Source organism: Haliotis asinina, chromosome 8 (genome assembly GCF_037392515.1).
Source record: "Haliotis asinina isolate JCU_RB_2024 chromosome 8, JCU_Hal_asi_v2, whole genome shotgun sequence".
NCBI lineage: Eukaryota > Metazoa > Mollusca > Gastropoda > Lepetellida > Haliotidae > Haliotis > Haliotis asinina.
This window is the reverse complement of record NC_090287.1, coordinates 14,248,350-14,261,983: the sequence shown is the minus strand read 5'-3', so window position 1 is coordinate 14,261,983 and position 13,634 is coordinate 14,248,350. Positions and strand designations below refer to the sequence as shown.

Sequence of the window (13,634 nt, the reverse complement as noted above, 5' to 3'; positions counted from 1 at the left end):
TGAACTGAAACATCTCAATGTGACCAAAACAAAAAAGACAAAAACAAACAAAACAAAGCAGCAAAAACTAAAAACAAAAAACAACAACAACAAACAAAAAAACAAAACAAACCCCAACAACAACAAAACAAAACAAGCAACAAAACAACCCCAAAACAACTCACCCACTTGCTGTAATGTCTCCGAAAATACACTTTCTGGCGTATATTATCTAAAATTATTCACATTTCTTAAAGTCTGGGGATTTCCGTTTAACAGTGAATGGATAACATTCGGATTGTTGACCTAAGTAAACAATGTATGTCCATATTTGTTTGTAGCTAAAATGAAACAAACAAGATAGATATACTATGATAGATATATCAAGATAGATATGGTGATTGATGTACAGTGGGTGTCAGCGATGTGATTGTGACCGCATATTTGGAATATTTAACGCACCTACATTTTAGCTTTTTTGCAATGTTATGGTCAAATCTTATTTAAGAATGTATACTTTCTTTTCAACTTAAGATCGTATTGTGAATAAATATTCGATACTATTTCTGCATGTAAAAATATAAAATACTTTTAATGGTTTATTATGTAAATTACCGCCATATCGTGCTTCCATGACATCACGTCTTTATAAGCGTATCGTGTTAATCTGTCGTAAATAATTATCTACACAAACTAATCACCTTCGGGCGCGACAATAAATATGTTTGTATTTCCCAGTGACAACGAAAATCTGAGGTACTAGCTAAAATATATATATTTATGTTTGTCTTTCAAAGGCAGGTGACAACAAAATCCTCAGCATCACGCTCCTGGCCAGCAAATGTCTACCAATTGTATGACTGATTCTTTCTCCACATTTGAATCAATACAGGATGTTTGACGGAAGGTTCAACAAAATTTGAAGAAAAGGCAATGACGATAATACACTGTGCCAGTGTTATAGATAACAGATTCACATTTATGGTTGTCAGGATTCATACGAAACTGTTAACTGAAACATCATACGTGGGTGATCGATGGGCTAGTTGTTCTGTTATTGTTCCCATCCCTGTGTTGAGTATATGTGCTACTCTCATATTCCTTGTAATATATAAGTATAGACACATTACAAATCCAGGACTGTAACCTGCAGCGGTAAATATGGACATTTTATAACTGCTTCAAAGAATATGTTCCTGTTTATTGCACGGCACAAATCTTGAGCTTTAATTTCAAACCGAGTTCCTGTGTGACCTTGTGATCATTGTGAAACTCGTCTGTTGTGTTTATTAATAAACAGAGATCATTCTGAAGCACAGCAATGACCACTGGACATGATGTTTAGATAAAGGGGCGGTTACAGTCAATGGGTTACAACGCTGACAGATATCCCGATGACTACTCGCTGATGACAATGACTGTGCATCTTGTACACGTTGAATGTCTGAGTTGAATGAGAGCGTGTTATGTACATGGCTTAGCCTTTAGATGAACCATACGAAAACATATTTCCAACGTGCAGCTGTGTTAAATACCTGATTGTAACATATTTTACGACTCTTCTGTCAATTATTGTGAAACATCAGTTGGGGGATTGTCACGTGCAGACCTCTGTCACGTGGAGATAATGTACTCAAATGGACAAGCCAGATATAAATCTATTCTCACCGAAAAGGTACCCCCAAAATGACACATCGTGCCCTGAGTTTCGCACACGTTATAATTTCCTAATGTTTGATGTATACTGAAACGCAAGTTTCGATAGAATGTCTCACAAATATAAGCGTTCTTGTTTATGTCTTCTATGTCTTTGAAAATTTGACAAAAAGGCAGAGTTAAGTTCTTTTGATCATTAGTGTATAGTTCATATTTGATTAATAATGTTAGATAAATAATGGACCCGTGAAGATCCGGGGTAGAATAGGTCTTCAGCAACCCATGCTTGCCACAAAAGGCGACTATACTTGTCGCAAGGGGCGGCTAACGCGGATTGGATGGTCAGGCTCACTGATTTGGTTGACACGTGTCATCGGTTCCCAGTAGCGCAGATCGATGCTCATGCTGTTGATCACTGAATTGTCTGGCCCAGACTCGATTATTTACAGACCGCCGACATATAGATGGAACATTGCTGAGTGCGGCGTAAAAGTGAACTCGCGCACTCATAAATATTGTTGCATTCTGTTGACAGCGTTTGCAGCATACTGTGCCGTTCTGGATGACCTGTTGACGAGTGGATAGTGTTATAGTGCATCCTTGGATAGACGATCTGAATATTAACTCTACCCGTGAAGATGTAATGTGAGATCAATTTCAGCACCCAGCTACGTATAGGATCATCGTTTAAAGCACACCCCGTTTCTAGGTTTGTTAATCTTCAACAACATCTGAGTACGTTTGGTTTTACACCACCTTTGATAACATTCTAGCACTGTCACGGCGGTTGACTGCAGAATTTCCTAGATAATCGAACCAGGGTCATCGACGTGACAAACGCCAACGCATTAACCATCTACGTCAGATATTCTATATCTACCATTTAAAAAAATAGGGATATTAGATTTACAAGATTGATAAAATGCAAGGAGGGAACAGATGATGAAAAGAAATTAAGGAAAATATATTCCATTCCTTTGAAAATCTTTCATCTGTATGGATATATATTCTCACATGCATTGGCATTGAATGGTGGTATACTCGCAAAATGGAATATCCCCTACTTGAAATATCCTCTTTCTTATTGACACGTCAAGAGATAGGGGCAGAGGAAGCATATGGAATGAATGACCTTCAAAGAAACTTCACTGAAGGCAGCTGATTGTTCAGATGACGCAAGGTAACCAGGAAAGATATAAGGAAGAATTAATTACGACATGTCGTATTTGTTTCAACAATGAGGCACAGTGATGTGATTTCAACTGACCAGTCAGCATTGATAAAAGTTAAAATAAACACGATTGTGCAAATAACTGAAAGTGATCACACGCGACTATTCTAGACGTATGGGTAATATATATGAAATATATGAAAATATGATTTTTCTGAAACATATAAATGCAAGCATATCTTTATGAAGATATCTCCTCGACCTTCAAGTCGTGATTCACCAGTTGAATGATTATGGCTATGCACTGACTACAGATTTAATATTTACGTGTTGCATAATACTCACACGTGCAAATAAACACACAACACTTTGCTGTCGAGTGGTCATAAAACATATTTGTTCAACCGTAAGAAAACATTTACGCTCTGACACGGTTCACTGAAAATCAATGTCAGCGCACCTTGGGTATCCTTCAAGCAGATATGACTCAGATCGGTTTTCCATTTAACGCTAAATCTATTTGATGTCGTTATCAAGAGCAGGACAACACTGCCATGGACTTGTCATCACGTAACCAGGACAACAATGTTCCGTTGGTGCAACTAAGACATCTAACAGTTAACTCTAACAGTCTGAGAACGCAGAGCTGGTCTCCAGGAACCCATGCTGACTTGCTCAGCACACTGTCGCTGAATGAAGGCCGATGCTCATGATGTTAATCACTGCAATGTCTGGCGCAGACTCGATTATTTACAGACCATCGCCATGTAGCTGGAGTATTGCTGAGAGAGGAGTTAAACAACAAACAAACAAAACAAACATATTCTACCTGTTCTGCAAAATGCAGACACTGACGTTTTTAAGGCAGCGTAATGTTGCCGTTCTGCAATGATGGGCTGTGCCTCAAAACCATAACGGAAATGAGACGGAGAGGCGCCAACGACTGAGACAAAGAAGGAGACCCGAACCAGTCGGTAACTCTAGCTCAGTATGGCGACATCGAAATAAAAAAAAAAACAAACAAAAAAAAAACAAAAAAAACCCCACTGTTTTCACTCGCCGCCGCCATGCCTGTATCAACGAAAATAGACACTCGACATGACTCTATTTATTAGGTTGTTAAGGTCGTGCCACTCTGCTTCCTGGTCCTGTCAACGACGTTGTAACTACAACACAGACAGGTAGTTTATTAAAGATTATTAAAGTCTCACATCACAGGCACATAATAACAATACACTACACAAAGACAAGGCACCGTTTCTGGGTTACGACAGACTATTAGCTAAAATTATATACACGTAATATGAGAACCACATACACGTGTTATGAGAACCACATACACGCGTAATATGACAACCATATACACGTAATATGAGAACCACATACACGTAATATGAGAACCACATACACGTGTTATGAGAGCCACATACACGCGTAATATGACAACCATTTATACGTAATATGAGAACCACACACACGTAATATGAGAACCACTTACACGTGATATGAGAACCACATACACGTAGAGGTTATTATTAAATAACTAAGCACAGTTAAATACACACCAGTAAGACATCATACAATATACATATGAACACACAGTATAAATTCGTTACCTATTACCATATGTTTCTACATCTGAAGTAAAAGCTACCAGATGTTGGCAGAATAAAAAACAATATTCGTATTGGCTAAGATGAAACTTCTGTAAATCCGTAAAACTAGTAATCATTAGTATCAGAGTCATTCAAATATTTATTTAAGAGGGTAGAACGTATATCATTATAAAGGGGACAGTGTAGTAAAACCTAGATTTCATCCTCAACTTCATGCTTACAATAAAAACATGTTCTTTCCTTCACCGGTGTATGACTGTACCGTCCAGTCTCTATGTGTATAGGAGCTACTCCGCATCTGCCCTTAGCTAGGGAACTTCTGTTGTGTCTGGGAATGGAATTAACAATATAGGGCTCAACATAGATGTTCCTCTCAACATGTCTGTGTAGCGCAGCATACAGAGTCATGCGCACATCAGATTGCATAAACGACTCTGCTATTCTAGCGCATGGATAAGATGAATGAATGAATATTATTTGAAGAGAGGTCGGGTGATCCGCCCACAGTCAGGCTTGTAATGTTATCATCAGCTCCCGTTTCCCAAACAATAGATGAGACTTGCTGGTAATGCGCTGCCTGGTCGAACCCACCTGGGCATTTTCAGATGATTTTAATGTTTTCAGTTTTGCAGTCCTCTGTTATACCCACAGCAACAGAAGGATTTGTTCCTGGTAGCGCACCTTGGAATCGGCTATGCTGTATCTATCTATAATGCCATGTTTCGTCGATCTGATGCTTCAATGTCTTTCATGCGATACCACGGCATCATAGTGATCCCCCTATCCCAACCACGTTCTGCAGTCAGAGCCCGAAATCAAACATAAAATCTCAGTTGATGCACGGCTAGTATTACTAGGCATCAACGTAATCGATTGTTTTTTTTCTGACAGTTCCATGAGTAAAACGTAATGCATTTCCGCGATCTTATGTGTATATGAATCACACCTCACAATACCGTGTTTAACATTCGTCTTCTCTTCTCTCTATCATAGACAGTTCTAATTAAGCGTACCGTTATTCTAAGGGCATATTGATTTTTGCAGGCGAGAGCCGGTTTATTTGAGTGAGAGCGGAAATCAGCGAGGGGCAAGTCAAAACGAGGCTATAGCCTCGGGCAAGCAATATTTCACTCCCGTCGCATCTTGACAGAACGAGGGCCATCTACTTCCATTGCATGTCTTGGCGAAATAACAGGTTGGTGGAGTCACAGGGCCATTTTCGATACTCTGTTCTTTTCTAGACAATATTTTCAGTCATTTTCAGTGAATATGTTTGTCAGAACTTTGCGTGATAGCTAGGCACTGGTGGTAACAGTAGCTAATTTCTTGTGCCTTTACGTCGTGTCGTCTGCTTTTGGTTAGAGGTAGGTGATAAGACGTGTGAAGTCATCGATGCGTGACTAGTGACACGTATGTCTTACGGCATGCACTGTATATATGGTTCCATAATTATTTAAAATTATTTGAAAATATTTACATTTGTTACCATAAATGCCACAAAAGCAGCCATACCGCTGTGTCTTCAAAGACTTATCTATCACACACATATGCCAATATATTCCATGCTTTCATGTCCGATGTCGTCTGTCCTAAAACAATACACTGAACACTTTGTCTACATATGGTGGGATATTCATAATTAACGTATTGATTACAGTTCATACAGTATGAGGTGCCATACGGTCAACGTATTTCAGTGTGCCGTATCCGTGTTTGTGCAAAATGAACATAGCTAATTTTGCCTTGAAAGAGGTACCTCTTCTGTCAAAACATATGTTTGGACATATGTTTAGTATGCATTGTTCGGTGTGGATATTCAGTCTGGTCTGCAATGTCACAACATACATGCGTTACAAGGCTGTTCACATTCCACCACTTCAGAAGAAAACCTCCCTGGGAAATGAAATATTGGATGAAATTAAATTATATTTAAAGTCTCCACAGCGTTGTTTGCAATTGGCGCCCCAACAAACCGACTCGTTGGTTTAACGGTTAGAGTCAAGTGAACGAACCCAGTAAAACCTCTGTGATGTTTACAATGTTATCGATTTTTGTGCTGCTTCAGATTATAGTAATCGGCATGGCTATATTATTGATAGCAAGGTAGAACCCAGGGCGAGAAAGTCCATCATCCAGGCTCTGCAGCTACACTCTAGGGGATCATGTCGGTTTGATTTGACACCTGCGACTGAAATGTACATCGAATTTAAGATGGTAGACATGTGACTGATAAGCAGGTGCCTGCAATCTACAACTGAAATAAGTACCACTGTCAAATACGGAACGTTTAGATTTGAAGCTGGAAAAGGTAATTGATACTCACCTTTGCATAAGATAAGCGACATATTATGAGATATAGTTGTTCTTTAGTCGCAAATAATGTAAATATATATTGAGTAATTAATTCACAACAGTGCAATATCTTGGTCTGTAAAAGACAGTATGCATGTGCAGCCACTATGTATAACACTATGATAATGCATTTTAGTCATTACTGGTTGTCAACACATACCTGTCTACATATGTCTGCGTTTTAGTAAACAAACAGTGATATATCACCATAAACAAATCAAAACAGTTTGATTGATGATACACAAACAATGCACTATGAACAATGATATGTCACATGACCGTCACCCTAGGGGACATGACGTAACCCCGTGAAATTAACTTTATGGCAACACGTCCCTCTCGGGTCAAGGCTGCCTTTGTTTAATGAGTCTGTCGCATCTTACCCCCGGGGGTATCACTTCCTTCTCCAAGTGGACACTGGCGAAGGAAGTGACCACACACGGATCCCGGTGACAGTTTAAGAGAGTGAACTACGGTTGTCTACGTCAGATGACAAAGTGTTGTGTACGGTGAGACAGGGACATTTTTTTGTCATAGCCGTACTTGCAGGACTTGTAAGAATTTACTGCTAGTAAGAGTAAGTAGATAATAAGTAAATTGATAATCTGTGTTCTTATTGCCAATTATAATTAACACGTTGACAAAATGTTTTCTGAACGAAACGACTGTAACCGAGTCCTCTGGTTTTATTCTCAGTGTGAATTAGTTTTCTTCTTCGAATGTTCAACTGGTCTGTTATCAGTTGCTGGCATTTTGGAAACTGGTAATTAACAAGAAAGGTAAGATACCTTATGGATGACAACTTCTGTATAGATTATGATCGGTACAGAATCAGATAGTATCTCTTGACAACGGTATCAGAATCTATGCCGAAACTTCGTGTCATAATATAATGAAGAAGTTGTCATCAATGAAATATCTTGCCTTTCCTGTTGGACAGGTGTTTGTGAGACCAGCAGCTCACTATTCCAGTTAAACGTGTGGAGTCCTGTTTTGCCGTTCTTTTATGGCTTATGTTCCTGGTTGTCACATTCAGATCATAGACAGTGGCACAGTTCATAGTCAGATTTTTAGGCTGCTGTATTGCTCACTGAAATTGTTGTCGATTAACAGTAAATGATTGACACTGAGCGAGTGTAGTTTTTCGCCTTTGTTAGCAATACTGTGGCAATATCACAACGGGGGACGCCAGAAATGGGCTTCACACCACAGGCCTCGTGTCTTTGCTAAGACTAAAGGTTTAAACTATAATGTTTTCTTTAGATGACCCTCCATTCGAAATGTTTCAGAGCACAATGCATTGTGGCACAGTGTATTGTAACCTACTGTGAAGTATTTCGGGTCATCTAAAAGTTTATATATTTTTGAAAAACGGGGCCTGTGCTTCACACTAGGCACTCAAGTGGGGAATCGAACAAGGGACTCTGACAGATGCTCTGTTCAAATATGGAGGAATGAAGCTTTGTATACACATAAATCATAAGGAAGGCATTCTTCCAGGCTAAATGTATATGCTATTTTAACAATGATGACAACAGGAAGAAATATTTCTTCAGCAGTTCCAACAATTACTGTTGTGATGGATTTTCCTTAAATTTATACAGGCACTTATCCTAGTCGCCACACATTAGCACTTTCAGGCGATCTGGCAATATCCCAACTATATGACGGAGTCATAATCGACTCTGGACCACACAATCCAGCAATGAACAACAAGAGCAGCGACCTTCGCAGTTGAGATACGATGACATGTGTCATCCATGTCAGAGACCCCGAACATTGTATTCTATTGGTCGCCTCTTACGATAATCATTGGTTGATGAAGACCAATTCTAACCCGGATCTTTACGGGTTATCATTTGATGGCGATAATTTATAGCCACACTTGTGTAATCTGTCTGGCGTTAAGCCTCGGTGTTAAATCAGACGTAGCTGATCTAACTGTCCTGAAGTTAAGACCTCCTTATAGAACCACTCACAGCGGATACCGATTTCAGCGAGTAATAAAACACGCTTGTGTTCATATATCCTTGATCATTTTAATACGAAGATGTATTTTTGAAAAGATGTACATGTTGATGTTTTTCCTCAGGTCACGATGAACCTCCGTGACGCAATACTGACCTTTTCCTCCGCTCTCGTGGCCTTCAGTCGTGCTCACCAAGGTCACCAGCATGCCCAGACACAGGCAGTCGAGGGGTTCCACGAAGCTGGCAAAAACGAACAGTAAGTTGAAGTCTATCTTAAAATCAACACTCATTGAGATATTAATATTTTAAGGATTTGGCTATATGCCTGTGTAAACTGACAAACAAATGAAAATATTGCTTGTTTCGAGAGCACAAACAATAGGTGTTTTAAACAAATCTACGACTTCCCAAACATAATTGGGAAACATGGTTTAGTGCAGTTGGATAAAGTGAGGTCTTGGTCTCGCCACCGTCATCAGGTTCCAACATTTTGTCTGATACGTTTTGTCTGTCTGCATTGCCATCTGAGTGAGTGAGTGAGTGAGTGAGTGAGTGAGTGTCGTTTATGCCACACTCAGCAATATTCCCATTACCATCTGAAGGGGAAATCTGAACATATCGAACTGTGGGGTGGTTAGCTAGCCCAGTGACTAAAACGTTCAGTCGTCACGCCGAAGACCCGGGTTCGATTCCTCTCATGGGCACAACGAGTAAAAAACATTTCTAAGTCATCCGCCTTGATATTGCTGGAATATTGCTAAAAGCGGCGTAGTATGTAGACGTCCGAATAGACACAACACGTGTCTATGTATTGTGGGGGTATATTCATATACTTAGTGTAAGTTTGACTGGTCACGTGTCTTTATCTCCTTCACAGACACATCAAGGAACACATGCAGAACGAGATGAACACTCAAAGACAGATGTCCCCACAGGAACTAGAGTTCCACTACTTCCGGTAAGTCGATATCGACGTCAAGGGCGATGACATCACATGTGCATATGACGTATTCCACGTGGTACCCCTCCGATAATCGTTACCGAATGGTTGAAGACGCAATCCTGACCTATAGCTGCATATGAGCTGGAGGTATTGTTTGAAATCAAGCATAATCGTATCACATTCAACCTTACGCTTTTAACAATCCGCCTCATTCAACTATCTATCACAATCTATCATATTCTCCTTTACCTTAACACATTTTTAAAAAAAAAAAATTTGACAGAAAGTGACGAGAACGGAACACAGTTTATTTTTTCTCCCTCAGAAATAGAGCTTGGGAAGTTTACCACGTGTTAATGACTTGTAGACGACACTCGTTCACACTCGTTCTAACAGACACTCATTCTTATAGTGGACAAATGGGTGATCGGGACGCGGCCAAGTCAAAAGCATTTTTTAAAAATGGGAATATAAAATTGTTACCCGTACAAATAAAAGTGTCGCGCCGATGCCAGAGAAACATTTCACTTTTTGTATTTAGCCTTTTGTACTTTATCCTCCACATGCCTCGACCTACCTGTATCATGGCCTTTCCCACTCCCCTCCACGCATCAGAGGGGCAGTACAAGTGGTTAAAGCGTTTGCTCGTCACGCCGAAGACTCGGGTTCAATTCCCCACATCGTTACAATGTATTAAGCCCTTGTTTTGTGTCCCCCGACGTGATTGTGCTGGAATAATGCTAAAATCGCTTCAAAACCAAACTCCCTCACTAACTACCAGCATAATATTGCTCATCTACATGACCCACAACTTGATCCCTCAGCCTCCACGACACCAACAACGACACGATGCTCGACGGCCTGGAAATCCTGCAGGCTCTGTCACACATGCTTCCACCCAACAACCTCCAGCCTCATGAAGTCCAGGGCAAGACCGAAGAACAGATAGAGACCATGAAACAAGACCGACACAAGCTCATGTTCAAGAACTATGTCGGTAGGTCCTTCTGACCTTGTTTCTACCAAATACCTTGTACACAAGCAAGCAAACGACACTGCATTTTAGCGTACAAAATGCGGCCAGTACATGATAAATTGCCCATGTAATTTTATGTAAACCACTGCGCTCAAAATACTTCTGTATCGTCCTCTCGTAATCCCAACTAGACAAGACTTATAATTTCTGTTTCGCATAATAATCTCTTTGGAAATCACCGAGAAAGGAATTTTAGAAAAGATAATATTTTTCACTGATTATCTTGAGCATGTTTTTCTTCTCAGAAATTGAGTATCCTTCCAAACGTATTTTCATTTCGTTATGAACCAGAACATTATCTAAAATTCTCTTGCCCTCGGTAATATACGACCGGTGTTTATTTGTTCCGTCACAATTTGGTACTGGTATAGTCAGTCCCTGTTCAGTTTTGTTCAGGGTTCGAAACCTTTTCAAATCCGTGGCTCGTGTCACAGACTTGCATGGTTTGGTAGAGCAAAATGTAGAAGTTTTATAGACAGTTTTAGTTAATCGGTTTTATGTTGTTTCAGAAATCATTGATAAGGTCCTCCGCGATGATGACAGAGATGGGAATGGTTACCTTAGTTACCCAGAATATGTCCTCGCTAGGAGAAGGGATGAGCAGCGCATGCGTCAACAACACGAAGAGATGATGAAGCAAGGTGCGCAAATGCAAGGATACCCAGGAGGACATCCTCCCCAAGGATACCAACAACCTCCTCCGCAAGGGTACCAACATCCTCCTCCGCAGGGATACCAACATCCTCCTCAAGGGTACCAGCAACCCCCACCACAAGGGTACCAACAACCTCCACCACAAGGGTACCAGCAACCGCCACCACAAGGGTACCAACAACCTCCCCAGGGATATCAACAACCTCCACAACAACCTCCACAACATATGCAACAACCTCCACAACATGTACAACCTCCCCACTCCCCTAAATAAAGATTCTTGTGAACCTTTGAACGTATGCATTGATGGCCGGATGCGGAAGTGACGTCCAAAACAACTCATGGGATGGGGTTGAGGATGTCATTTGAAAATCAAATGAATTATGAGCATTGGTGTGAAACAAATTGAAGAAGTCATGAGTTGTCCTTGCTGGTATGGAGAAGGAATGGCTCGGTGTGTCACATGTTCAGCATTGAGACTATTTCACATTATTATGTTGCCTATGACGTGAACCATCTACATCACATGCATGTGCTCAAGTGTCACAGAATTCATGTGTAGTGCAATATTGCCAAAGGTTTTGGTTCGCTGTTTTTGTGAATGAAAGGGAATGGTGTGAGATCGCTATAAATGTAATATTGCTGCGTAACGTTGTCACTGTTGCAATGGTCAACTTCTTTGAGTGGCATTTTAAGTGTTGGGTAGTACAATATTGACAAACCTTGTGATCAACAACTTCTCTGATTTCGTGAGTGCTTGAAAACGGTGCAAGACTCTGCATTGAAACGACACATTCACGAAACATAAGAATTTGGTGTCCATAAAATTGGTCAACTTTGCAATAATCAACTAAAATTCATCTGATTTTTTAGTAGCTCATGCTTTTCTCAACTTGAAATGTATTTTTAACACATTGCCAAACGGAATATACTAATGGCCACCCATTGTATTCAACACTGACTTTGCGATGACCTTATGTGTAATGCTTTCAGGTCTAATTTAATAGTTATGTTATTATTGCTAACCATATGCCGAAACATTAACTATGATGACCTTGTGCCTTTACAATATGTTGATTGAAGAACAAATCTAGAAAGTGTATCCGTCATGTTTACAATACCCATTGCCAATTATTGCCTGAACGAATTATTGCCGAGACTGTTTTAGAATTCATGTCGTCACCTCATTCTCTAAATAGATGCATGCCAGACAAAATGTAATACAACTGCCTTTAGGTGCTCAATAAATAACTTCACTTGAAAATATATGTACATTTATGATGCCCAAATTATGTAAGAATAAAAATAAAATATATTGTTATCTTGATGTTGTTTTGGATGGATGCGATGATCGCCCTATCGTTTTGGCAGTGTGTACACGCACTCTCATGATGTTCACACACACCACGTGATATCCACACACACACAGACACGAGCGCGCGCTTATGTATCATAGTGTGTGTGCTTGTGTGTATATATCAAGAGGTTTCTGTGGACAACCAATATGTGTTTGTATCCGCGTGTGTGTTTTCGAAGCTTCTTGGTGTCTACAAAAATAAAAATTTAGCATTATTGAAAGAATACTTGTTACTGGCAGCCTCAGTAGAGGCGTCGCTAGAAAATTTATAAAACCGGGCTAAACTCCCACCCACTCACTAACTCATATGTTTTTACGCTTCGAACAATAACGTATGGTAAGGTCCATTTGAGCAAATGAAACTCCCTCCACCCCACCCATCTCTCTCTCTCTCTCCCTCTCTGTCTGTCTCTCTCTCTCTCTCTCTCTCTCACACACACACACACACACTCACGCCATTGGTGGATATCATGTAGGTGTATATATTAATTTAATCTGTCTATAATAAAACATATATATTTCATGAAAATTGGTCAACAAGCTCTATATACTGAATTAGTTTCCTGGACTGTGACCAGATTCGTGGGTTTCGCCGAAGCGTTGACCGTCACTAGAATGCCCTCGCCAAGTGGCATGTACATATCGTAACTCGGGGATTGTTGAAAACTTTGTTTAACAATAATTACTCGTTCACTCGCCATGCATGTATGACTCAAGTCTCATAAATGGGATCTCACTGGTTAAAAAATACCCCAAAAATAGCCTGTACTCTGACAGTGTATACCAGTAAGTAAGTATCGGAATAAAAGTGTATTTCATTGTATCTCCTATATAGCTTTACAATACAACAGAGACTCAGTTCAGTCATGCTATTTTTAATTCACAATACCACTAGAAATA

The 13,634-nt window shown here is 39.9% G+C and overlaps 1 protein-coding gene across 1 annotated transcript; it reads left to right on the top strand.

Annotated features, from left to right (window-relative positions):
* The first annotated feature begins 5,511 nt into the window (after positions 1–5,511).
* LOC137294346 (putative uncharacterized protein DDB_G0294196) lies at positions 5,512–12,700 on the top strand. The gene is made up of 5 exons (XM_067825351.1): positions 5,512–5,617; positions 8,867–9,000; positions 9,622–9,702; positions 10,512–10,684; positions 11,233–12,700. The coding sequence occupies exons 2-5, from the start codon at positions 8,873–8,875 to the stop codon at positions 11,649–11,651; spliced, it is 801 nt and encodes a 266-aa protein (XP_067681452.1). The 5' UTR covers positions 5,512–5,617; positions 8,867–8,872; the 3' UTR covers positions 11,652–12,700.
* The last annotated feature ends 934 nt before the right edge of the window (positions 12,701–13,634 follow it).